General features: G+C 59.3%; 1 protein-coding gene across 1 annotated transcript in view; it reads right to left on the reverse strand.

Annotated features, from left to right (window-relative positions):
* Window positions 1-294: 294 nt before the first annotated feature.
* PTPRN2 (protein tyrosine phosphatase receptor type N2) overlaps window positions 295-26,845 on the reverse strand; it is a 730,665-nt gene continuing 704,114 nt past the window's right edge. The window contains 4 exon segments of the mRNA XM_047695171.1: window positions 295-2,145; window positions 8,322-8,395; window positions 22,645-22,709; window positions 24,798-24,851. Of these exon segments, the coding sequence (XP_047551127.1) occupies window positions 2,074-2,145; window positions 8,322-8,395; window positions 22,645-22,709; window positions 24,798-24,851 (265 nt within the window). The 3' untranslated portion in view covers window positions 295-2,073.

The raw sequence follows: 26,845 nt of genomic DNA on the forward strand, positions 1-26,845 counted from the left end.
GGGTTTGACCATGAGGCCAACTCTGGATGGGGGCTCTGAGAGACAGATGTGACTGGTGTCCGCCCAGCGAGACCGGGCGGGCTGATCTCCCGAGAAGTGCATACCGGTGCATGGGGGGACACTCAGGCCCTCAAGCCGATGAGACCTGATTCCATGACAGCTGACTCCACACGCCACCCGTGCCGCTGTGGTCCCTGAGGCGGTACAGGACCAGCCACAGCGCCCTACCCCGTGCCGCCCGTCCCTTGTCAGGTGAGACTCCCGAGTGAGCGTGTGTCTTTTCGGGGTGGCCACTTGGATGTGCGTGGATGGGCTGTTTGCCAGGAGGGGTGGGACCCTGAGGCCCAGGAAGGAAGGGTCACCGGCCACTGCCCCTGAGCTCACAGCGTGCAGATGGGCACGGGAAGGGAGTGTGGGGACACTGCACGGAGCACGGCCCCGGCTGGTCACGGAGATCCTGGTCCTGTCTCTGGGATGCTCTAGCCTTGGCACACGGCTGACCCTGCTAAGGCAGACCTCTCGGAAAGGCTCCCACCTGCTCCCCGACCTCTAGGAGCAAAGGACAGGCAGGGAAAGTTGTTCTGTCCTCCCCAAATAAAGACCATTTGAATGTGAAATCAAAAGTTTAATCTGACACAACTAAATATAGTCATATATCTCACACTGGAGGATTTTTCGAAACATCAGAAGTTAGAAATTACAAGTAGGTATATGCTTCCTATATTCAGATAAATTTGTTTCTATTCATTATTTTGATTCCAGATAGGGAGAAACAACTCGCAAAAAATCATGGATCTATGAGAGCAGATGGCATGAGAGTGTCGCTTAAAGACGCAGACAGTGTTCTGGCCTCTTCCTCCCCAGCACAGGCCGCGGACGCTGCTGGGTCCTGGGAGGCAGACTCTGTTCAGGGCGGGAAGAATGTGTGGGGTCAGCAGGCAAGGAAGGCTACCGCGGGTCTCCCCACACCGAGTCCTATCACGAAAGCTGCAGCCTGTCTGTCTTCTTAGAAGCTGTGGTTCCAGCGACACGAGTTCCTCTCTCTCGGGGTGGGGGGGCGGTAGCAAATTCAAATCCCCTCGAGACACTCAAGTCACACCCGTGTTTGACCCAGGTGACCTGGGGGAGGCCCAGAAAATGCTGCCGTTTCCACTCTTCTCCTGCTGCGGGGATCTCACACCCAGTAAAGCCAGCAACGCCCGTCACCCTGCATCTCCTTCTGCAAACGGGGAGCCCAGGGGCTGCTCTCGACGCCGGCAGGGCCAGGACATCCCCCGAGAGGGGAGCACAGGTGCCTGCGGGGGCCAGTGGGCTACCCAGGGACCCCGGAGCTCCTTACCTGCCAGGCCGGTCCCCCAGTCCCGGTCGTCCCCAAGGAGAGTGGATTAGCGGGAGCGGCTTTGGCAACGTGCAGTCTGGACTTTAAAGTTAAAAATGCGGCTCGAGACTGGTGGGCGATGGGAGGCCTCCCCGGGGCGGCTGGCCTGGGCTTGTGTGCCCAGAGACCCAGCCCTTCTTTGGGGGGCGGAGGGCAGAGTTGGGCTGTCAACAGCGTGGGGGTGGTGTCGCCCGCATGGGAGCAGAGGAGAGAGGCAGGGACCGTGTTCCTCTTGTTTCCCCGAAGCTACAGACGGTGAGGGTAACAGGAGCCGGGCCCCTCCCGCCGATCCGCCCCTCCCAGACAAACGCCAAGTGTCTTTCCCGCGCTCGGCGGTCTTCACGGACTTCCCATGCCGCTGGCTTTCCCTGCGTCCTCTCCCCGCCCAGCTGGCCCATGCCCCCAAGCTACAGCCCAGGATCCAGCTCTCTCCGGGGAGACCTGCGTCACTGCTGCGACACTGTTTGCGGATAAGAACGTGAAGGTGTGCTTTACGGAAGTGAAAACAGATACGGTGACTGTCCCTGTGATTGGATGATCCCACAAATCTCCCCTTAGCATGATCTGGGTGAACACGAATGCACATTGTAACCGGGGGCCGTGCTGACGAGGCAGGGACACTGGAGGCGCACAGCTAAGTTGCATCGCGATTCGCAGCGACGGTCACGGGTGCGGGCCGCTCCCAGCCTCGGTGGTCACTGTGGGAGGGCCCTGAGGATGGCGTTCACCTCCTCCGCCACGGCCGTCAGCGCAAACTCAAACTGCTCCTGGAGGGACGAGAAAGGGAGGGAGAGTGAGTGGGACCGTGTTCCTCTCGACTCCAGCCTCCAGCTCGGCTGTGGTGTTCTGCAGAAGAAACGGTTCACGAAAGGAAAGAAAGGCCCCCTATGTCCCTAGAAAGGAGAGGACGGACGGTTTGTACAACGAGATCCCGTGTTCATGGTGACTAGGGTTTCTTGCTCATCTTCTGTCACGGAGGGGCCCCCGCCTGGTCCCTTCTGATTGCACAGGGACGGCAGAGTGCCCAGCCCTTGAGGCCCAGGGCAGACGCAGACCCTGGCCGCTCCGAGCTCCAGACCCCATGCCAGCTGCCGCGGGGCCAGCCAAACGGCCTCCCCTCGGAAAGGCAGAGGGTAGTGTCATCGCTGTCATGGCCATTGACCTAGCGTCCAGCCGGGCCCCACCCTCTGCACCTGCCGGGAAGCCCCACCTCACCACAGCATGTCCAGTTGTAGATGTGTGTGTGCACACGTGTGCTCCCGGTCACAGGCACACGCTGGAGGGGGCACGCCGTCTCAACGCAAACCTGCCAAGACCAGGAGGTGGAAGCGAGGGCGGTGTCAGGGCTGTTCTCTGGAAGTGTTCTCGGCAGTCAGAAGCAAAGCCCACCCTTCCACGTGGCTCACAGGCCACCCCCCTGCACGTGTCACACGACGCGCCCGCCGCTGCACGGGAAACTCGCAGTCATCCCGGAGGTCACAGGGAAAATAAGTGGCACACACGATTGCCTCCGGAGAGCTTCTGGTGAAGGAAAGCCCTATGGATGGTTTCAGTGCGTGAGAACTCGAGGGGGAGGCAGCCGCAGATCCGGAAATCATGGTTAATACTGACTCTGAGTGCCGGGTAAGCGGCAGGAACGACAGAACGGTGGGATACTTCAGCGCTCACTGTGGGACCAAAGACTGTCGCCAGGTGTTCTCTTTGCGCTGGCGCTGAAGGACTGACCCGCGTGGACCCGCACGGCGACCTTGCTAGTGGGCACGCAGCCTCCTGACGCACATTCTGGACGCTGCCGTCACAGGGGTGCCCCGTCGAGTTTGCCGCGGTGCAGCAGTGGCGTCAGGAGGCCCCATGCTCCCGGCGTCCCTCCTCACGCTCGAAGATCCCAGGGGAGTGGCCTCTGGCCGTCACTGGGGACAGGAAGCTGTCTGCTGTCACTGTCTCTCCGGGTAACAGCCTGTTCAGGGGGACACGTCTTCGGGAGGACCCAGTTTAGGACGCACGAACAGTCACACCAGACCATTTCTTCCCTAGTCGCCGGCTTGACGAAGGGGAGAGCAGGGTTTCGTGATGACTGGAAATGTGCAAAGACGAACGGAGACTCTGGAACACTCACGTCCGGGATCTCGTGCCTGCAACGGCTTCTGACACCCTGAAAACCCATCCCGGGACATAGCGTTGTCGGGGAAGGCGGCAAGTTCACACACTGGGAAGCCTCCGTGGCCGTCAGGAGGACCCGGTCGGGGTAACATGTGCTACAGGGTCCGTGACAAAAGCAGACGGCATATGTGACCCTGTGCCTCGATTGCCCTCATCAGACAGTCCATGTTTGTAGCACGTGTGATGCGTCTACAGGCTTAGATCCTTACTGGGTGGTTCGGGTGGCCCCGGGAGCGGGAGGGCCTATGGGACACGGTGGGGGGTGGCACGGCCCTGGGTCCCACCACGGGAGTAGCTCTGGGCACACCGGTAGCAGGAGAGGGGGGCTTCCTGGGACGAGGGGCCCTTGGCAGAGGCGTGCTGTGCGCTGCACCTCGGGGCCAGTCAGCGAGGACAAGCCCCGTGTCCAGCCTGCACCTTCCTGGAGAAGCAGCCGCGAGTGGCCCTGCCGCCGCGTGCTCTGGTCTCCGTCCACCGGTGCACACGGAGTGCACACCCGCATCTCAACGGCGTCACCTCTGCTGAGAGGCCTGCGTCAGCCTCTCCGAAGCCCGGGAGCCGACAAGCTGGGCAGACCCAGCCTGTGACGCACTTGTGCTGTGGTGACTGCAAGGGTCGGCGGAGGCGTTCAGGGCGGCTGCGTGTGCGTGTGGGCATTTATAGTCACACTCAGATGCGTGTTTGCGATCCCTGTGGCTCACACAAAGGGCTCGGGGGACCCACAACATTGCCATAGTACTGTCCTCATTACTGATTTTGAAGGGGGTCACAGCGAACGCCTGTCCCGGGGCTGCCACTGGCATGCAGCGCCGACGGCCCCTCCCCTCCTGGGCAGTGCTTTCCCGCGTCTCCCTCAGGTGGGGGCGGGACGGAACGCGCTCTGGCCCTCAGCTCAGCTGTTCCTCACAGCCCAGCCCTGGCTGCAACCTTGCCGTCTGATGTCAGAGCAGACAAGGGACCGGGTGCATGCACGTGTGTGCACGCGCACGTCCGTGTGCACACGTGCATGTGTGAGTGTACACACACGAGAGTGTATGTGTTCCTGTGTGTGCATGAGGGTGCGTGTGTGCATGTGTACACACTGGTACGAATGTGTGCTACCTGTATACATGAGTGCACACAGGTGTGCTAACTGTGCACACACGTGTGTTTATATGCATGCACACATGTAGGTGTGCACACATTCACGGGTGTACACATGCACATTCACACGGTGCATACATAGGTATGCACATGTGCATGCATGTGCACGTGCACGGCCACATGTGTGCACACAGATAGTGTGCACATACATGTACACGTGTGTGTTCACAGGCACTCACACATGGACATCTGTGCATGGTTATACACGTACAGCAAGGCATGTACACATGCACAAGTGCACACATGCGTGTTCATAGGTGTGCACACGCGTGCATGTACATGGTCACATGTACACACACAGGTATGCACACATGCATGTGTGTGGGGGGGATAGAGACACAGCACCTTAGGGGAACCATCTCCAGGTTCTCACAGAGCAGGACGTGGGTCGGGAGGCCTGGGGCTGTGAGCTGGATTACACTTAATTCAATTAGTCCTTGTTGCTCCCGGCCCTGAGCAAGGTAGGGGACAGGCTTGTGGAGCAGATCACAGACTGGGTGAAACCCGAATGCAGAGATGGGCCAGAGAGGGGCAGACAGGAGGTGTGGGCAGCCCATGTGTACCCCGTGCACACCCACCTGGGGCCAAGCGACATCAGTCCGTCCTGGGGACACCGGGTCAGTCGGCTTTTCTTTTTGAAAGTGAATGTCGAAGAGAAAGTATCGTTAGAGAGCATTCAGGCCTTCAGTTAAGGAGGCACCTTCATGAGATGAGGGCACAGAGGAGAGGGTCTGTCCCACAGCAGGCGTAGAAGACGAGACATTGCTCACCCCGTGACTGTGCTGTTTTCACTGTGTCCGCGATTGCATCTCCATTCCTAGGAATGCGCGTCCTAGCACACTCCTGACAAATGTGCAGTGAGGGGCTCGGGTGGCCTCTCCTTCGGCTCGGGTCTCACGGGCTGTGACCCCGCTGCACAGGACGTGCCCGCGGCCGACGCCAGCTCCATGGCCAGTTCCCGCCCCGGGGAGACACGCGGCCTGCGTCTGGGCCTTGCTGGACAGAGGCTTTGCTTCCTGGTAGAGAAGCGGCTTTCGGGTTTTTTGAACGTGAAGATAGAGTTGTGTGGTCAGGCTGTGCGCTGGGGCTGGGTGTCCGGTCACCGTCACCGCTGGGTGACACCGGGTGTCCACTCCTGGTGGCGAGGTGCCCGCCAGCCCCTGTTCGTGTCTTCGGCTCCCGTGGCACAGTCCGACCACATGTGTTTGCGTGAACCGCCCACAGGCGACCTTCTCTTGGCTTCGACAGAAGTGTATTCACATTACATGACACTATTTTTTCCCACAGAAATTTCCCTTTTGTTAAATTGAACTTGGGGGACGCCCGTCTCGTGGAGTAGGGCTGGGCGAAGCCGTCGTGAGTTAAGGCGGACGGGGGTCTGGGTGTGCCTATTGCTTTATGCCTTGAGATTCCGGGAACTGCACTCATGGACACACTTCGAGACAACTCCTGAACGCTGACCCGAAGGAAGAGGGTCGGGTCCTGCGGGGAAGCTACGTGAGGCCGATTCTCTGCTGCCTGCTTCATCTCCCTTTCCCACAAGGCCTGGGGCCACCCCCTGGGCCTCAGGACCTCGTGCCACGAGGTCCATTCTGGCAAACAGGACGCAGACAAGAGGGCCGATGGGTTTTGGGGTGTGTTGGGCACCGTCCCCACGGTTTCGCCCAGATCCACTCTGGAGTCTGCGTTTTGGGCGTCCTTGAGCCGTCTGGGGTGGAGGAAGCCTGCCTGGGGGGTACCCAGGTGCAGAGAGCAAGGGGGGCCTCGAACTGATGATTTCCTGCAGGTTATCCATGCGGCACGAGATTCAGGCGAGAGGGAATTCATTTCTTGTTCCCGGTTATGAAGTGTCCTTGCTCACCAGGCCCCGGTTCTCAGCACCCCCGCCACCCCACCCAGCCTCCTCCGTGGATGCTGGTGGCCTGGTGGGGCCAGACCGTCCAGGGACAGTGCACTGACCCTGCCGAGCTGGCCCTTACGAGGCCACTGCCAAGTGGCAAGGGTAGGCTCGTGGGACGGACCTTCCCCAGGCACAAACTTGCAGGTACTTGTCACTGCTGACAGTGTGATAGAGCACGGCAACAGAGACACATGAACCATGCCAAGGCTCTCCCCGAGGACACTGCTCATTAACAAGGAGAGTAGCCTGCTGGACACCCCGAGTCGAGTGGCCGAAGCTCACCTCCTTCTGAGATGGTCCTGCCTGAGGGGCACAGCGGAACCTGTCACAGGGAGGGCAGACAGACCGAGTCACACCTGCCAGTTCCCTTTGGAGGACCTCTCTGGCCACTGAGCTGTCCCACTAGAGGAGATGTGGGAGGTGGGATGACGGAGTGCAATGGGGGGTCCTGCTCCAGGGAAAGGTCACCGGGGACACGGAGGAGCTGGGACAAGGTCTGCACCTGAGTAAAGGGCTCAGACTGGCGCTGGTTCCTGGCCACGGTCACCTCGGGTTGCCTAAGTCGCTAGTAGCGGGACCCTAGTGAGGGCACAGGAGAAGGATCCGGATCGTTTCTGGAAGTGTTTTGCAGGTCTAGAATAACTTCAAAATTTCAAATTAAAGAAAAGCCCCATGAAAACAAAGTGTGTCATGACGGATGAAATCCTTTCACTCGAATCAACTGTGATGGTCAGGACAGCCCGTGCGTGGCCCCTAGTGGGATAGGGCGAAGAGCAGGGTGCTCAGGGCAGACCCACTTCACACGAGTGCTTTTTACGACTGCGGTCCTCGTGGGCGTCAGGAAGTCCTTCCGAGAGGGCGTCCTTCGGTGCCCGTGGCCTCCGTGCAGGTGCTGGCGGCATCGGGGTCGGGACCACCCCGAGAAGGGCAACATTCTGTTTTTCATGACCTCGGGACCGTTACGGAGCTGACACGCGGGAGTGTCCGTGCCCCTCGGACCCAGATAACTCCGAACGCTCAATCATCCCATTTCTAGCTCTGCTTAACCCAACGCTAGCCAGGCAGCTTACGCTCACTCTCGTTGCGAGTGTGGCCGTTTCAGTAGGCAAATCCGGTATTGTGAGGTGGCCGGGGGCCTGCGTCCAGCCTGGGGCCGCTCGATGGCCACGCAGCAGAGCTGTGGTTCTGAAGGCCGGAAACAGGAGAGTCTGGGAGGATGTTTGGTGAATCTAGAACATTCCCCTGCAAGGGTGCTGGGGTTATCACCGACCTCTTTCTTAAGATTTATTTTAGAGAATGAGAGAGAGCAGACAGCAGGGACGGGCAGAGGGAGAGGGAGAATCCCAAGAAGACCCCCACTGAGCGTGGAGCCCAACAGGGCGCGATCCCAGGACCCTGAGGTCATGACCTGAGTGGAAACTGGGGGTCAGATGCTCAACTGCCTGGGCCCCCCAGGCGTCCCCGTCACACAGTTCTTGTTATAAAAATGTGATGCTCTCCCCCGTCCCCGAATCTGGTGGGGGAGGGCTCCAAAGCCTGGAGATCCCACCGTGTCTTTACGTTGAAATGCGGGGTGGCCGCTGGAACCGCAGGCCAGCCTCCGGGGAGGGGCCTCTGAGTCCCGCCTGGGAACTGTGTGGGCAACGCTCGGTCCCCTTCTCCTCTCTCCTTGCTTGGAAACACCTGCAGAAAGACACCCCCCTCCCCCCTCCCCCGTCCCCGAGGACTGGCCGACAGTACCTTCGTCTGGACCATGCCTGGTCTCTGGTCCCTCAGGTGCTCTAGGGTCGCGGCGATGTCGATCTCCTTGGCGCCTGCAACGACACACACAGGTCGGCTCAGACTTGGCGCCCGCGCCCGCCGTCCCTCACCCGCACCAGGCTCCCTTCCGGCTCGGGCCCCGTTACACTCGCCGCGCACGGGCCAGGCGGGCAGCTGCCACGGCCGCGTTCATCCGGAAAGACGCGGCGCGCTGGTTTCTGCGGGTTCACGTGGGACCGCGGGCTGGGACTCAGCTGTCAAACGCCTGCTAGGTCCTTCCCACAGTCATCGCGGTCAGAGACGACAACCTGATGCCTCGTGTGTGTATGTGTGTGTGTGTGTGTGTGTGTGTGTGTGTATGGCATTAACAGAACGTTTCAGAAATAGAAGCATATACGCTTTAATTTCAATTGTGTAGGTTTTTAAAAAATTCCACGTAATGAGAAATTAGACTAATAAATCCTTTCCGTCTTATATCGAAAGGTAGAGCTCCTGGTGAGGGTCTCAGACAGTAAGATAAGGCGGAGATGCCCTTGTGTGTGTCCACGGCAGTTTTACTGAGAGACCCTCCCCACAGGCAGCGTCGGGCTCACGGCAGGTGACCCCGGCTTCACAGAAATACCATTTGGGTTTGAAACTTTGACCTTGTCATTAATTCCACGTGAGTTCTTGTTTCTGTGTCTTAGTAGACAAGGAACGGCGCAGGGTCCAAGCCCACAAGCTTCTCACAGTTTAAGGCGCCACGACACGTCCGCCAACACGCAGATGCAAAATGTGGGAACTGGGAGGGCGTGGTCGCCTCCAATGTGGAAGGACCCACGTGCCACACGGGTGCCGTGTTCCAAGCGTCACCTCGGCTCGTCACCAGAGCACAGGGGAGTGGAGCTGCCACCCCACCCCGCGGGGGAGACCGAGGCTCGTCCCAGTGAAACAGCCTGTCCCCAGTCACACAGCCCGTGGCCGCGGTCGTTGTCAGCCTGCACCAGGCAGAGGGGCGAGAGGCCCCAACGGGCCGTCTCTGTCTGCACAACCTACGTGAGCCTGTTGCTCCTCTTGGGCACAGAACCAGGACCACGAACTTGGACGTTTCAAAGGAATTTTTCAAGTTCTGGGGCTTATTTGGCTGGAACCTGAGCGGCCCGTGATGTTTCCCAAGCACAGTGGGTTGAGCCGGGCAGAGAGGGGGTGAGGGGGGCACTGTGGCCGCCGCCCCCGCGCCCTCCCTCTCCCAGCCGGTCCTTGAGCAGACACGATGGGGGACGGCACTCAGCACGCTGAGGCCTGCAGCGAAAGTGCTGGCCTTCTGGGAACTAGGCTAGCAGTCCTTCCAGACACGGGGCACTGTCCTAGCAGGAACGGGGACACCCCGAGTTTCTCCAAGCGTTACACCGGGGCCTTCACAGCAAGAAGAAATCCCCCTATTGGCATAGCCAGACGGTCCCCTGGGGAGCTCGGCAGCTGGGGTCCTCGGAGAAAACTCATCCAAGGAAAAGACAGGGGTCGAGTTCTGGACGTGCGTCCCCCTGGGTGTGACGAGGCCACAATAAATGCGATTTGTTTTAAGGAAACCCATGATCCTCTGTTCTGTCCTGTGGATCTGTGTGTCTGTTTTTGTGCTGGTACCAGACTGGATCGACGATCCCAGCTTTGTAACAAGAGCTCAAAGTCCGGGATTGTGATGCCGCCGGCTTTGGTCTTTCTTTTCTTCGTTTTTGGAAAATATTTCATTTATTGGACAGAGAGAGAGCACAAGCAGGGGGAGGGGCAGAGGGAGACGCAGGCTTCCCGCTGAGAAGGGAGCTCAATGCCGGGCTTGATCCCAGGACCTGAGCCCAAGGCAGATGCTTAACTGACTGAGCCCCCAGGCGCCCCTGGTTTTCTTTTTCAAGGTTGCTTTGGGTGTTTGGAGTCTGTTGTGGTTCTGTACACATTTAAGGATTTGTCTAGTTCTGTGAACGATGCTGGTGGTGTTTTGATAGGGATTACATGAAACGTGTAGATGGTTTGGGTAGTGTAGACATTTTAACAATGTTTGTCAAAAACAGATGAACGTAGGGGCAGGGGGGAAGATAGGAAGAGCGGGAACAGGACCGTAAGAGACTCCTGAAGACAGAGATCACACCGGGGGCTGGGGATGGGCGGCACGGGTGCGGGCAGTAAGGAGGCCCTTGCGGCGGGGAGCACTGGGCGTGTAAGTGACGAACCTCTGAATCCTACTCCAGAAACCAACACTGTGTGTTCACGAATCTGTAAGTAAGAAAAATAAAGCTCAATGGACCAGAAACGGTGAGTAGAAATAAAGGGAACAGCCGAGTCTGAGCATCTGAAACAAAGAGGAGTTTGCCCGCCACCAAACGAGGAGATGGAGAAGAGAGGAGCCCAGCGGTTGGGGAGGGACGCCACGGCCTGTGGTGACCCTACGGTGGCCACGGCCTGAGGATCCACTGCCTCGTCTTCGCAGGGTAGGCCGGGCCCTCCGGGCCCCCGTGCGAGTTGGGGGGATAAGCGCACAGAAACGGGCTTCTTTAAGACACCAGCCTTAGGGGATCAAAGGCTCCGCGCACAGGGAGCGAGGGGCAGAGGGATTCGTTCCACACGTGCGCGGCACTGCTCTCCAGTGGGCGGGGCGGCCGCGAAGGGGCCTGCGGGACTGCTCCCCGCGCCTGCTGCCCGGTGCCAGGAGCTCGTGGCGCCGCCCTGCCCCAGTCTGAGGCTCCGCGCTGGGGTGAGGTCTCAGCGGGCACGGAGCGCCAAGAGTCCGACACGAGCGACACGATGCGGCCACGACTCACAGCCCTGACAGCGCGCTAGGCGCTCGCAGCTTCCGGAGAATTAACCTGCTCGGTTCCGGCCACGCTGGCGGCCAGCCGGGCCCACGGCGACTTCCTCCCATGACCGCGAGGCCCAGATTCGGGAGCATCAGGCGTGGGGCAGAGCCTGGTGCCACGGAGAGGAGCCCCAGTCCTTCTGGAATGAAAGCCACTGCTTCACGTGGGATCCGGACTTAGGACAACCCTCTCTTTCTAAGGCCGTTAGGGGCACACACTCGGAGTCCTTGAAGCTGCTTCTTCCAGCAGCTCTTTATTCCGAGGGGCTGCTCTGTATGCTGGGACCGTACGGAAGCCGTCCCCGCTGGAGGCCACGGCCCGGGCTGGGGACACATGCAGCCCTCCCTCCTGGGCGGCTGTCTGCGGGTCGAGGGACGATGGCTGCTGTCCCAAGCCGGCAGGATCCTTGGATAAAACCCTGCAAGGAACCTCTTGTTTTATCACTTGCTGATGCCCCTCTGGACCACTGTCTGGGGAGACGGAGGGGCAGGAAGGAAGGCCGATCAGGTGGTCCCTAGACAAGGCGTTTAAGCCACCAGCAGAGCCAGCGAGAACCCCACTTCGCCTGGAGCCAGTCGGACACTTGAGGAGGTCAAACCGACACTGAAAAACATCCAGAACAAAATTCGGGGAACTGATGGGTACGGAGTCAAGCCCGTTGTGGGATGCGGGTGGCTAATGTCCCCTTGCCTGTCAGGACTGTGACAGTAAGTTCTTTGCGGGGACACCCGGGTGGCTCAGTCAGTTAATTGTCTTTGGCTCGGGGAGCGATCCTGGGGTTTTGGGATGGAGTCCCACGTGGGCCTCCTTGTTCCGTGGGGAGCCTGCCTCTGTCTCTGCACCTCACCCTGCCCATGCTCGCTCTCTCACTCTCTCTCTCAAATAAAAGTCTTAGAAAAGAGAAGTTACTTGCAGTGAGTGCAGAGAGAGAAGTTCACGGAACTCAGTCCGTGGTCTGTCGTGTGCGCTGGGGTCACATGGGAAGGGCGGTGGGAGAAGGTACTGCCCTGCGCTCAGCACCCCGGAGTGCAGGGGGCCTTGTGGAGAAGGACACAGAACCTGCATTTGTAAAGCAGACCCATGTGGGCCGGGAGGGTGGGGTGGGTTTGTGTGTCCCTCCTTGCTCTATAAAGGGATTTATTTAAATCTCCCCGATTCCAGGAAGCTCCCTCCGTGGGTTTAAAGTGGAATCCCCTCTTTAAAAATCCTGTCTTGTGACGTGTGAAACTGGAGGTGGACGGACCCGGTGCGGTGCTCAAGTGGGAGAGCCTGTAAGTCGTCAAAGAAGCAGAACGTGCGGAAAGATGCCCGTGGGAAGACCTGACGGGCGTGAGATATGGGGGAGCTACCCAGCGTCCCCGCCTGAGAATGTCGCTATTCCAACAGCAGAGCGCTCAGGGGACTGTGCTCTGGGGCCCAGCGCAAGGGGTGCCCCCCGGGCTCGGCTGCCCCCACCCACCCCGAGGTCTTCCCCGCAGCCCCCGGGGGTCGGCTAGCGCACACGGGGGGCCCACCCAGGGCAGCACTCCCATCGCTCTCAGTCTCTCCTTAAATTTCAAGAACATCGGTTTCCAAGTTTACGTACCTGCTAAATACATTTTTAAGCCTGGAGAGGTTTTTAACCCCTAGATAAAAAGTATTAATCATGAAACAATGAACACCTCGAGAACACTACTATGATTAAAGTATTAAAGCTTTTGTTGGAGCCGGGGTGTCTGGTTGGTTCAGTCCGTCAAGCGTCAGCTTTCGGCTCAGGCCATGACCCCAGGGTCCTGGGACCGAGCCCCGCGTCGGGCTTCTTGCTCAGCGGGGAGTCTGCGTCCCTGCTCCCGCTCCCCCTCCTTGTGTCCCCTCTCTCCCTGTCTCTGTCACATAAATAAAATCTAAAAAAAAAAAAAAGTTTCTTTTACATTGAAAGGATGTTCTTGAAATTTAAGAAAACCAGGGTCTTGACGGGGTTGGCTTCGAGCTCTCCTGGGTCTGTTCCGGCCGCCGGCCCGTGTGGACAGTCCGTCCACCTTGGCCAGCAGGTCTCCCGGCGGGTGCGCACCCTCGCACGGCCTCCATGGCGATGCCCAACACACAAACCCGTTTCGTCGGTTTCTACCCACAGGGTGTGCAAACAGCAGGGCTCCCGTGCACTCTTCTCTTCAAGGCAGAAAGACAAGGTGTGTCAAGTGTGCAAGAGGGAAAGCCTCCGGTTTGCACGAGCCGGTGGTCTGGCTTCTGCCGTCAGGAGGCACCGAGTGGGGGCTGTGCTCCGGCCAAGGAGAGCCACGCCCACCGCGCACGGCCCCAGCTCCGCCTCAGACAAGACCCGGTGGGCTTGGGCGCTGTCCCGCAGGTGTGTGCACTGCACACGCACACGCCTGGTGCAGGCTCGCGCGCGCGCTCCGCTGTCCAGAGCCTTCCGGGCCGCACCTGCAGCAGCTGGAGGGTTCCTGCCGGCCTCGGAGATGAGCTGTAATCTCTAGTCTCTGGATCAAAGGGGACAAATTTGCATCCTCTTCCCTTGAAAATCAAGTATACCAGGACCTAAACCCAAAATACTTTCCATTTTTTCTTTTTATAAAAAACAAGTTCTGAATAATTTTTCAGGAGAAACTACAATGCTTCCAAGTTTGTATGTAAGCCGTGAAGTCAGAAGCAGGCTGTGCCGGTGGGCATGCTCACGGCGAACCGCAGGGTGCAGGGCTGCTTGGGGTGCCGGCCGCCAGTCCTCCAGCCGGGGCGTCTGCACACCACGGGGCACCCACGGTCCTGGGCATATGGGCCCGGTGCCCAGGTGTAAGTGAGCTCGCTGGCCATTGGGTGTGTAAAGGGACGGATGAGGGGAGACACCCAGCACTTGGGGAGCACGCCGCCATGCACGGGTGCGGCTGCCTCTCCCACCACCTGAGTAGCAGGTGCAGTGCGCTCAGGGCGTGAAGGAGACGCAGAGGCTGTGGGGGTTGTGGAAGCCCACAGGTGTGGTCAAGCCTCCTGTCCACGAGGGTCCACGCAGCCCAGAGAAGGGCCCGAATCATGAACGCGCTCAGGTTGTCCCGGAGCACATCCCAGCTGCAGGAAAGGGGCCTACAGGACGGCTGCCAAGCACCGGGGAATGCCGGGGGCTCCCAGTAGGGGAGTCTGTGGCTCGAAGCAGCTTTGCCGGAAGGCCCGGGCGGTAAGGACACAGCAGCAGCCAGCCGGGCCACGCGGGCCACTCTTGGTCAGAGAAACAAGTCCTTCGGCGCGACTGGCCCTCCATCCTCCGGTCACCAAAGTGGCACCGCGGGCTCCGCTAGTCCTTCCTCCCTCAGTCCTCCGCTCTGCTTCTGACGCGGAAGTCGGAGTTGAGGCCTGGCTGGGCACGGTGCGGAGCGCCGCTGTGACTCCAGGCTCTGCCGGTGCTGCCTGTGAAGCACTGGGCCCTCCTCTGTGGACGCCTCCTGGCCTCGTGGAAAGGAGGAGCAGATGCCCGGGGAGGCATCGGGAGGGAGCCCAGAGGTTGGGGGAACAGCACAGGACCATTAACACATAGCTCCGCGTGTTCTGTCCTGCGGAAGCCCAGGTGACAACAGGGGCCCTCATGAACGAGTCACAAATTCAGGGGCAGAGACACATCCCCTATACCACTGCCCCGGCCAGACAGCACCTTTCTCACTAAAGCCTCAGAACCGTACTTGACACCGCCTGTGCACTGTCACTGCCAAGTGACCAGGATGGCTGTGCGTGGGGACTTCCTGCCACCAGCAATGGACCTGGGGGAGTGGTCTCAGCAGGAGCAGGGACGTGCCCTCACTGTGCGGGGAGGAAATGAGCACGAGGTGGGAACTGCGGCAGAGAAGGGCCTGGGCAGGCCTCTGGGGTCTCCAGGGAGAGGGTCGTGGTGGCAGATGGAGTGGCCTCAGCGGCCCAGCAGCAGGCAGACTCTGCTGGCAGCAAAGCCACTGGGCATGTGGCAGAGCCCAGCGATGGGGCTGCCTGGGGATGGCAGGACAGATGGTGACGCTGCTCACGGGGAAGGGGACCAGTGGATGGACAGGCTGGTGGCCCAGGGTCCAGCAGAAGGAAGCAAACTCACAGGAGGGACGGCCCGAACACCGGCCAAGTCAGGCGGGGTGACCCAGGTTTTTCGGTCTCAGGTGGGCTGTGTGTCCGTGGGTCGCCCAGGGACTCGACCGATGGGGAGGAGCGCCATGGGCGACTCCAGGAGGCCATGTGAGCAGATCCGACCCGGGAGGTGGGGAGGGAGGGCTGTTGCTCTGCGGCGGCCTCACGGGGACCCGCGTCCCCCAGTGGCTGGTCTGAGCACCCAGAGCCGTTGCCCCGCCCGCGCTGCTCATCACGGTGGCCCGCTCCACAGGGCAGGGACCATTTAGGAGGTGAACCTGGGATCGAGGTTCACAAAATGACCCAAGTACGTGGTGCTCGTGCTGCGTCTGTGGGGTATATGCCTGTTGTGTCCTTCTCTCAGGTAAGCTGCGCCTGCGGTGTGGCCCGGCCGGGGTCCCGGCCCACGGATACGGCTCCGGGACCCTCCCGAGTCCATGCCACAGCCGGCTGCGGGTGCACATGGCTCCCAGCGCTCCCAGCACGGCTGCCCCGTCAGACCCCGTGCGCCCGACCCCGCCGCGAGCCACCGGGCAGCTCGTCGTGGGAATGTGGATCCAGTCGGGCGCAGGGGCAGGCGTCCGCACACCCTGCCTGCTGTGCCAAGAGGCCCCCAGCGTCCTGACACGTTGTCACCTGCGACTGCACGGAGCTGGGGAGGAGGCGTCCGGCTTGGAGACCGTGCTGAAGCCAGACTCCCTGCGCAATCCACTTTCTGCTGGTTCTTCAGGGTTTACGCTTCCGCCACACACACAAGGTGATGCTGTACCTCCACATGCACCGTCCTCCCAGCCCGTCTCGTCTGCGGCAGAGCCGGCTGCGTGCCCAGCCAGGGCGTCCCCACGGCGAGGACGGGCTCGGGCCTCCCGCACACGGCTCCCCTCCACCCACCAGTCCCGCCAGCCTCCGCCTGCCCTGTCGTTTCTGCAGTGGGTCCAGGCTGACCCAGGTCAGGGGGGCTGCCACTCCAGCCTCGAAACACCTCCTCTCAGCTCCCCTGCTCGCCCTGTCTCTGTGGTGCCTGTGCGGGTGTCCTGCCACTTTCTGTTCTTTTTTCTCTCTTTTCCTTCTGGGCTCTGTCACTTGCAGAAAGACTTGGGCTCTGCGTCCACCCGGCCAGCGGGAGGCCTCCTGGTAGGTCGCCAAACCTCAGATCTGCTGCCTCCGTCTACAAAGGAGTGTCCGAGTGAATGAGCTTCAGGCCCCCTTCTGTCCGAGGGCGACGGTCCAGAGCTCTGCCCCAGGCAGGGAATGAGGCACCCCAGGGCCCCGTGTCCCAAGCGAGGGGACTCACAGCACACTCCACCCCTGTAAGCCGCGACTGTGTCTGTTCTCCATGGAGGATAAACTCGGTAGGTGACCTTGTTGTCTGGCCCTGTTCACTGTGCCTCCCCCGACACCGCGTCTGGCAAGGTGTTCTGTAAACACCAGGTTGAAACGACACTCCTACGGCTTCGCCACAAGAAGGACATTGTGGTATGGTGACAGTGGCCATGAGGCCCAGCAGGACCCATGAGAGAGGAGAGGAGCTGGGGAGCTGTGGGGGCAGTACGCGGGAGGCCCTGAGCCCCGAGGTCAGAGAGGCCGCGGGCCCGAGGGCCGTGGTGGGGGGACGGGAGGGCTCGGCAGGGCCCCCGAAGCTCGCTCTTTCAGATGTCATCGAATGCCGTGTGGAGAACAGACGGGGTCAGGACCGAGCAGGGACATCTGTCCAGAGGCCACCGCGGCGGGGCCAGAAGGAACGGGTGCCCAGCCTCAGTGCTGTTCCCTAGAGCCGCATGGCCCTGTGGGACTCCCCGCGACAACAGAGGTGCTCCGTGTCCCCACGATGGAGGTCAGGAGTCACAGGTGGCCCGGGCCGTGAAGTGTGGCCGGCGTGACGGAGGCACAGGTCTTCACATTCTAACCCACCTGCGCCGGCACGTGTGGCTGATGGCCGCGTGGGGAACGGCGCGTCTCGGGAGGGGCAGCAGGTTCAAAGTGTTCAAGCAGCTGAGAAACGTCGTTTGAGAGAGATTTTGATAGCGAACAACACTGATATATTGGAAAGTTGCCGAAAGAGCAGATCTTAAATGTTCTCACCACAGAAAAGAATCACTGACCGCGCGAGGGGACATCGGTGCTGACCGACCCTGCTGCGGCGACCGTCTTGTCAGTCACCCCTGTTCCCAGCTTGGCGCGCTGTAAACCTTAAACTACACAGGGTTTATCGCAATGACGTCTCAGTGAAGCTGGGGAACGTTTCTAAAAGATAGTTTGAGACCGGGACTCAGAACAGATCAAGGTCCTGGCGTGAAGGCTCCCAGCGGGCGGCGTTGCTCTTCCCGCTCGGCTGCCTCTCTTGGTTCCCGAAGCTCGTATCCCATCTTCTGCTAAGACCTGCTGGTTTGTTTGTTTGTTTTAAAGATTAATATATTTATTTATTTGAGAGGGAGAGAGAGAGAGAGCATGGGAGGGGAGAAGGTCAGAGGGAGAAGCAGGTTCCCCACTGAGCAGGGAGCCCAATGTGGGACTCGATCCTGGGACTCTGGGATCATGACCTGAGTCGAAGGCAGAGGCTTCACCAACTGAGCCACCCAGGGGCCCCAACGTGCTGCTTTTTTAAAGAAGATTTTAAAATTTATTTTAGCAATTTAGAGGGACCGGGGGAGGATTCTAGGGAGAGAAAGAATCTGAAGCAGATTCCCCACTGAGGGTAGAGCTCGATCTTGTAACCCAGAGATCACGACCTGAGCTGACATCAAGATTCGGACTCTTTACCAACTGAGCCCCCAGCAGCCCTGAATTTGACCTGCTGTTAAAAGTTAACATCTCTTACAGGAATACACTGGGGGGGGGTCTTGTATTTTCTTTTTTTCCTTTTTATTTTTTTAGATAATAGGCATCCTAACAGGTGTAAGGTGAGAACACGGTGGGTTTGATGTCCATTTCTTATATACCGGACAATTCACTGCAGACTTTAAAAACGGGGTGGTCTGTTTGTTGGCTTGGAAGAGGCAATGGTATGGCATCGTTATCAAGGACATGGGCTGTGAGGTCACATCCCAGCAAGGTCGCTGACGGCTGTGTGACCCTGGGTGAGTCAGGCCTGAATGTCTTTACCTGAGAAATGGTAGTAAACACGTTATCGTCTGCTGAGCCCTCATAGGACATCACTTGAAATGTAAGTACATAAGAGACAAGGTTGGGGAGAGGTTTATAAAACCTTCTCTGTATTTTCCACATTGATTATGTATTACTCTAGGGAAAACATAGCTGCAATCAGCTAAAGAAATAAAAATTGCGTGTGGCCATACACAAAGTCTTAAAATGATGCCCACTGAAGAGTTAAGTCATCACATCTGCACATAAAGGCAAAGAGGTGGGAAAACTTGCCCTTTTCGCTTTGCATGTTTTCTAACATTTTGACAGTCATGTGTATGTTGCTGCTTTTATTAATTCTTGTTTTTTGGTTTCATTGAGTTTTAGATTTTACTTCTAGTGTAGTAAACATGTAGTGTTACACTAGTTTCAAAAGTACAATAGAGTGATTCATGTGGGCAAAATCTTCATGACCTTAGCTTTGGCAAAAGATCGTCCGGGTAGGACACTAAAGGCAACACTAGGAAGAACAGACAAATGGGGCATCATAAAAATAAAAAACAAAACCAAAATGCTTTTGTGCACCAAGGACACCACTGAGAGAAGGAAAATATTTTCTCCCACAGAATTTCCTCCTTCTGTGAGGCAAAATATTCGCAAATCACGTATCTGAGAAGGGATTGATCTCACAATATATAAAGAATCTCCTAACTCAATAACGACAAAATCGAACCCCCCAGTTAAAAACTGGGCAAAGGGGTTGACAAGACATTTCTCCGAAGAAAATACCCAAAGAGCAAGCAAACATGCAAAGATGTCACACTCCTTAGGAAAATGCAAATCAAAACCACAAGACCACTTTGCACACTTAGGACGGCGACTCCCCAAACCACAGACAATAGCAAATGTGGGAGAAGACGTGGCGTGACGAGAGCCCTCACGTGCTCTCGGCGGGAGGGTGAGCTGGCACGTTCTCGGACATCAGCCCTGGCATGGGCATGTGGTCTGGCCGCTGCCCCCGGGGTTGGCACCCAGAAGAGGGGGAGCCAGAGCTCAGAGCCAAGTTTGTAGGCCCACGTTCGTGGCCGCATGACGCGCAGGCTGGATGCACCCTGAGTGTCCGTCCATCGGGAGTGACAGTCAATGGAGGGTGGTCTGTGCCCACGACCGAGTGCGATCCCACCGCCTGCGCCACAGGTGAGCCAGGGGACACCAATTGAGCGATCCTGTCACAGGAGGACACATGCCGCGTGGTCCCAGGCAAGAGGCCTGCGGCTCCGTGAAATTTAGGGACAGCAAATGGGATGGAGAGGACACATTCCTTCCTACAGGCGGCCGTCGCCTGAGGGGCACCGTGTGACAGAAAACAGGAAGCAGGCCAGGCCGCCGACACAGAAGGAGGGGCCGGACCCCGTGGGCACAGAGACCCACGCACGTCCCCGCGGCGTGGTCACTTTCGCAGCCCGTCTGCGCCCCTGTAGGCCTGCGGGGCACGTGATGTGCACGTGCGGTGCGGTCCCTGGGGCAGCCCAGTGGGGTGCGGCGGGCGGGTGTCTGCGGTGGCCCCCTGGCGAGTGACGTGGCCGGCCAGCAGCCGCCGCCTCGGGGTGACCCTCCGCCCCTCCGCCTGGCCGAAGAGACGGCACGGACACACACGCACAAGGCGCAAACACGTTGGCGGCAAGCACGTCCCGGCCCCCTGAGCCCCGCTCCCCAAGGAGCCCCGCGCTCCGGAAACGCGCCCTGACCAGGCTAGTGACGACAACGACGAGTGACAAGCGTGGTCAGGGCCACGGAGGAACGTGCGGAGGAACATGCGGAGGCTTCGACCGTGGCGCAGAGAGCTTTGCTTTCCGGCTGCCCGGTCGTCTGCCTGCCACTGAGCCGGCGGGGGAGAAGGGGCCGGAAGGATGCCTCGCGCGTTCTCCGAGGCCCCAATAGGACGCGGCCCTAATCCGCGGGAGCCCGAGTCTGTGGGCGCGGGTGTGGGTGCTGCATGTGGGCCTGGGGCGCCGGAGGCGGCGGGGGGCGTGTCGCAAGGGCTTTCTTTGGTCCTCATGCGATTCATTCCTTCTAAGAAAAGGAAACGGGAAGAAAGGTTTCGTGTCCAGCCTCGGGGCCTTTGATCGTCCAAAGACCGCGGGGTCTGGGCTCGGCCTGCAGCTTCCCAGGCCAGACAAAGGCAGCCCGGGCCGCACCGCCCCGCGAGCCTTGAGCCCAGAACAAAACCCCAGGCGGCCGCAGAGTGTGGCGGCCTGGGAAAGACCTACCTCTGCCTCGAGGGGCCGCCTGCCCTTTGATCTCTCCTGAGACCCAGGCCTGGGCCCCAGGTCAGAGGATTTCACTCCCCACGCACCCCGCACCCCAGCAGAAGGAGCAGGTGAAGAACAGAACGGCCCGAAGGCAGCCCTCCTCGGCTGGCCCGTTCTGCACCGCTGGGCTGCATTGTTGACGGCTCGAGCGCCGCAGGGGGAGCTGCGGGCCGTGCAGCGGCGGAGGCCCTCGGGGGCGGGTCCATGCCCTGCGGAGGCCCTCGGACCGGTGGAGCTCGGACAATGAAGTCCGCCCCGCCCTGGCCGGCTCCCGGGACTGCGACATTCTTCAGCCACTGCTCCGGTGAAGCCGGCCTGCGCCTCTGAAAATCTAGGACACCCCCGTGACCCACGGCTGAGAGCGGGGATGTCCGTCCACTCTCTGTGGGTGAGCCGGGCTCCTGTCAGACGCAAACGGGCCCCGTGTTTCCCCTGTCGCCTTGACTCACCCACACAGAGTCACGTCAAAAGGCAACAACCGTGTGCAGCCTTCGGAGGGAACCTGGTTCATCCGCAGGGAAACAGCACATGTGCGACAGGCAGAGAAGGAGGGCGGGAGTGAGGGGAGAAAGATCAATTCTCTTGAGAGCTCTGAGCTCCCAGGACTTGCAGATTTGCAAATGAAAAGATGTCCTCGGAAGCCAGAGTGCCATCGAGGGTCAGGAAACTTTTAACTAAAGAAGTTAGGGCTGTGTTAGGACAGAAACCCAAAATACATCATTAAAACCGGCACCAGACTGTCTGTCTGTCTGCTTTGGCTCCTGTGTTTGCATGTCGTCGACACTTCCCTCATTTGGGTGCTTAAAATAAGATTTGATGGTGCAAAGCCCATTTCCTGCTCTCCGTGGTGGCTGGCCCGGGGGCTGCCGACACGGAGGGCTGGGGTGCCCAGCCCGGATCTGCTGCTGACCCTCCGGTCACCAGTTATGTGCGTCCGTCACTCAGGTGTGCTGGTCCTTACGTGTAGAACAGGGCTCACAACCACATCCTTGGTCTGGTGGTGCAGTCCGCTTTTCTCCTCCCTTTTCACCAGAAGAAAGTGGGGTAAGGAAATCTTAGTTTGGGCTCGCTGGCATCTGCGGGAGCACGCGCTGAAAATCATCTCTGTAATCAGGACCTGCTCCTGCTTCTGGACAAACGATGAAGGACGGTGTCTTGGAAGGCTGGGGCCTGTCGCTGAGAACACGCAGGTGTGTGCACGTGTGTGTACAGACCAAGGGAATGTTCTGTTCTAGGGTGAGAGGGATGGCGGGGTCCCCACCTCGGCGGGCCCTCCTTCCAGGTCCCGTGGGACGCGGACGGGCATGATGGGAAGAGCAGTGTTTCCTGAGTCGCTGAGGGAACTCGCCAGGACTCTCCAAGAGCTGGGTCCCATGTGTGTCCTTCCCCAACAGTGGCTGTGGGGTGTGCTCCCTGGTCTCTGAAGAGACGCCCCCTGGCTTCGGTCTGGAGAGCACGTCCCAGCGACCAGAGCAGCTCAGCGTCCACACATCTGGGGGGCCCAGGGGGCAGGGGGCTAAGTTCTGCCCTTGCCAAGCCGCTCGCGGCCAGGTGGGCCGCCCGTGCCGGACCCGAGCCTCCTCCTCCCGGGGTCGGGTGCTGCAGCGGTAAAGTGTGCGGACCAGAGTGCGAGGGGCCGAGGCGGGAAGGCCACGGCTCCCCGCTCACCCAGCTGTGACAACAGGGAGGCTTGCACAAAGGATGTGGACGACACTGGGGCCGCTTGGGCGGCTGAGCCCGCGGCTGGCTTGGCCTCCGCAGGGAGGCTCCCCGGGCCCCAGGCCGCGGCTGCTGCTTACCCGCACCCCGCGCCGGGCCGAGCGCCGCCCTGGCCACAGGCACCAGCCCGAGAAACACCCTGCTCGCGCGGACGGCTTTCACGTGACTCAGGGAAGGGAGCCAGGCCGGGGAGAGGGGTCCCCCAGGTTGCCATGGCAACGCGGTCCCGGCTCAGCCGCCACAAAGCAGCCGCGCCGCCCGCCTCACCTTTGGCCATCTTGTTGAGAACCATGTCGATCAGGACGTAGGTGCCGCTCCGGCCCGCGCCGTCGCTGCCAACGGAAGGGGAGACGTGAGAACAGCGCCGGCCACGGGACCCCACGCCCACCGAAGCCAGGGACAGCGTGTTTCCCTCCGCGTCTGGGTGAGGCTCACAAGGGGAGAGGGAGGCTTGACTTGGAGAGAAAGACGAAGAAAGTCGAAGAAAGTCGGGTGAGGAAGAGGGGGGGAGAGGGAGAAGGGGGAGGATAGAGAGGAAGGGGAGGAGGAAGAGAGGGCAGAGAAGGGGAGGAGAAAGGAGAGAGGAGGGGGAGGAGAGGAAAGAGGAAGAGGAGGGGTGGGGGTGGAGGAGGAAAGGGAAAGGGGGGAAGAGAAAGAGGAGGGAGAGGGAGGAGGAAGGGAATGCGGGGGTGGAGGAAGGGGAGAAGGAGGGGGAAGGGGAAGAGGGAAGCTGGGGAGAGGGGGTAGAGGAGGAGGAAGGGGAGGAAGGCCGGTGGGAGCTTAGCGTCAGCGGCAGAGGGATGAGCTCGTGTCCACACAGATCTGCTCCTGTCTCCCCTTCTCCCTCTCTGGCCAAAGTCGTGGTGGGTTTCGTCAGAATAAACAACTGGCCGTGTCCGTGCCGAGGGCGTCTGCACTGGCGGTGAGCAAGGTCACCCCAGCCGTGACTGCAGCGTCCCTGGGAGAGGGCAGCAGCCCTCGGAGGGCAGGGAGGCCCTTTCTGGGGAAGGCGGCTGCTTTGTGAGGCACGAGAGCATGTCTCCCCTCGCCCAAGAGGCCATGAGTCCCCACCCGTGAAGCAGCTGCTAGATGGGGACTGTCACATGCGTACTTCTGGCAGAGGCGGTCGTGCCCACTTCAGGATCAGGAATTACGTGACCACACTCCCGGAGAGCTGGTGGGGCCTCGGGTGGCCTTTGTGGGAAAGGCTCACGGGCTCTGGCTTTACCAGACACTCAGACCCGTGGCTGGAAAAGCCGCAGGGACCCGCAGGGTCTGTGTGTGTGTGGGGAGCTCGCTCACCACCCCGTCCCCGCTGCTCCCCATGAGACACCACTCCCCAGGTGGTTTGGACGGGCCTCCCTCCCTCCCATGGCTGCTCAGACACCCACCCGCACACACTGGCCACTGCTGCCGCTGCGGGGCACCTGTGCCTCCAGCCTCTTCCCTCTGCTCTCTGAGGGCCCCAGGCCACGGCCAGCTCGGGTCCTCGTCACAGACCCCAGGGATGCACATGGACACACGCAGGGAAATGCCATATGCGCTGGCACAGACACACTCAGGCACACACCCAACACACACACACACACACACACACACACACACACACACACAGAGGAAGGCACCTGACAGACACACACAGATGCACACAACAGGCACACTCCTACACAGACACACGTCTCACAGGGACATGCACACACTTGACAAACACACTCACAGGCACACACACAGACACACACACCCGACAGGCACACTTACACACGCACACACACATACACTTAACCGCACGGACAGACTGGGTGTCTGATCCTTGGAGAGATGCTTTCTATCCCAGCAGAAGGGAACGTGCTGTAAGACACTTCCACAAATTGGAGCACGGTTTTCTGCCCCAGGGGGTGGCTGTGAAGCCCGGATGAGAGGGCACCGTGACACGGAGCTTCTGGTGGGACCTCTGCTTCTCTGTGTGGGCGCAACGGGGTCGAGGGGCTGGATTTTACCCCATGGCCAGACTCGCATCCTAAGCCGAGGCGACCCTGTGCTAATTCCCAAACTCTGCCCCGGCTCCTGACGGGCCCGAGCATGTCCCAGCCTCTCGGTTCCAAACCTCAGCTAAGTGAGCTGGTGGCTGAGACAAGGCCACGGATGAAAAAACACCACCCCACGGTGTTTGTGTGCGGGCAGCGTGCGGGCCTGAGAACAAACAGGTGTGAGGACACGTGTGTGCGGCGGCCCAGGCGGGTGGACCAGCCCAGCGGGGCACACGCAGCCGCGCAGCCTGGACCTTCCATCCACAGCCTGGGTCTCCTTCAGCAGGGCCATTAGCTGCGCGTGAGGCAGCGAGAACGCTCGGCGTGGGAATGTAACTGTGGCTCCTTCTCAGGTAGCGAGCACGGGGTGATCGCGTGAGGAGTGGTACTTGCCTGCAGTGGACAATTATTGGACAAGAACGGCCCCTGTAGCTCTTGTTTACTTTTCTGAAACAGAAAGAGACGGAAATCATGGTTACGCACTACCACTCCTGTCTCCGGTTTTGCAGACGAAGTCCTAAGCCCCAACCAACAGACCGCGTCTGTGACATCGCTTTGCGACTGTAGCCTCTTTGGACAAAGAGAATCAAAACTACACACATATTTTCAAAGATTTATTTTCCTGCTCAATACCAAGGGATCAAACGGAGCTTTAAAAGCATTTCTTACGTTTCCGCTCTCCCCTCCCAGCAGGAGCCCACAGCCTCTGTCACCAGCCTGTCCCACCGCCCCGTCTAAGGCTCCAGGCACCTGGGCTGCTTGGTGGCGACGGGAGGACCTAGATTCCTTGCTAAAATGTTTGAGTTCTGCCATTTATGCCCCAAGCTTCTTACACCCCAGATATCATACTGGAACGTGACACAACTACCGTCTCCAGCGTTCACAGGGCCTTGTGGCTCTGTCCATCGCCGAGAAACCGCGGTGGAGACAAGTCCTTCCTTTGTATGACTAGGTGTGTGCTTACAAGCAACTCTGTTGTGCAGAATTTAGACCACAGTTTAGGAGGATTAACAACAAGCATGCATTATTTTGTCACCCAGCCCTGAATCAAAACAAAGCACCGATTTCAAATGCACTGAACGCGCTCCAAGGTTGTCGGAAGTCAGTGAAACATGGAACAACTAAGCGTGTTACAAAGTGCATCGGAATTCTCAATAAAGTATTTCTGCACAGAGAAAAGTCAGTGGAACAACGTGTGCGGGGCTGTGTTCTCAAATGCTCCCTATGAGTTTCTACAGTGTATGACATGAAGCAAAACTGAAACGAATGACAGTGCAGAAAACAAAAATCTTTTTCCTTGCACCAGACGTGGGAAAACGTCACTGTTCTTTGCAAAGTCTTGCCTGCCCAGCACAGGGTCAGCTGGAAGCTCATATTCTCATATTCAGTCGGTGGCCTTGTCCCGAAACCCCAGAGCTGAGGGGTTGGGAGGTGGGGGGTGTGTGCAGAAGGGAGCTGGCAGCCCGCCCAGGCACCCAGCAGGTGTTTCCAGTCCGCGCCCAGAGCAGAGCTGGCTGCTCCTGGTTCCTGTACGGGCTGAACAGAGTGAGGTCCACACGGCCCCCCAAACAACAAAGGGGGAGCCTGGGTACAATGCACCCCGAAGACGGGCCACGCCCAAGGCCACTGGGGTAGCCCTTGATCACCAGCTGCCTCCTGCACCGTGTCGAACGTGCAGACCACACAAAACCATCGTAAAAATGAGAAGACCCAGAAACGTGGAGGAACAAGTGCTCAGGGTCCCTGTGGCCACGTCGCTATTTCTGCTGGAGCTTTTTCTCACTTTGAGGTCGTTGCAGTGTGAGGGTTTAGTGGGAAGGTGAAGAAGGCACGAGTGTGCTCATTAAAATCAGCGGCGGGCCAGGATGCCCAGAAGGTTCTTGGACCTTTGAGAATCAAATGGATTGGAAAATAAATCTCTTAATTTCTCCTTCTAAAGCCTCCCACTCTTTGGGTCCCCTGGCCAGCTCAGTTGGTGGAGCGTGCGACTCTTGGGGTCAGGAGTTCAAGTCCCAGGTGGCGTGTACAGATTACTTAAAAATTAAGGAAGAAAATCTTTAAACTCCCATCCTTAACTCAGGTTGTAAAGGCAACATGAGCTTTAGGTCTGACAGAATGGACGCCAGACCCTCAGGACGAACCTCAGACGTGAGCAACAAGAGGCCCGCCGGCCCCACCCAGGCTGTGCACATATCCGCGGGCCCGGCGTGCCTGTGTGTGTGTGCATGGTGCGTGTGCATGCCAATCAAGCAAGCCCAGGCTCAGACTCGATTTGGGGAAGGTTCGTTCCTACAGGCCTTTTAGTTTCAATCACAAGGTTTACTAGAAATCTCTTGGTCGCTGGATCTTTTCGATGTGAACAGTCTGGCCGTTCCTACTTGGTGGTCCAGGCTGGGTTTGCAATGCCTCTCTCCGACGTTTGCCCCGCTCGCACACGGCTC

This window comes from Lutra lutra, chromosome 11, assembly GCF_902655055.1.
Source record: "Lutra lutra chromosome 11, mLutLut1.2, whole genome shotgun sequence".
Taxonomy (NCBI): domain Eukaryota; kingdom Metazoa; phylum Chordata; class Mammalia; order Carnivora; family Mustelidae; genus Lutra; species Lutra lutra.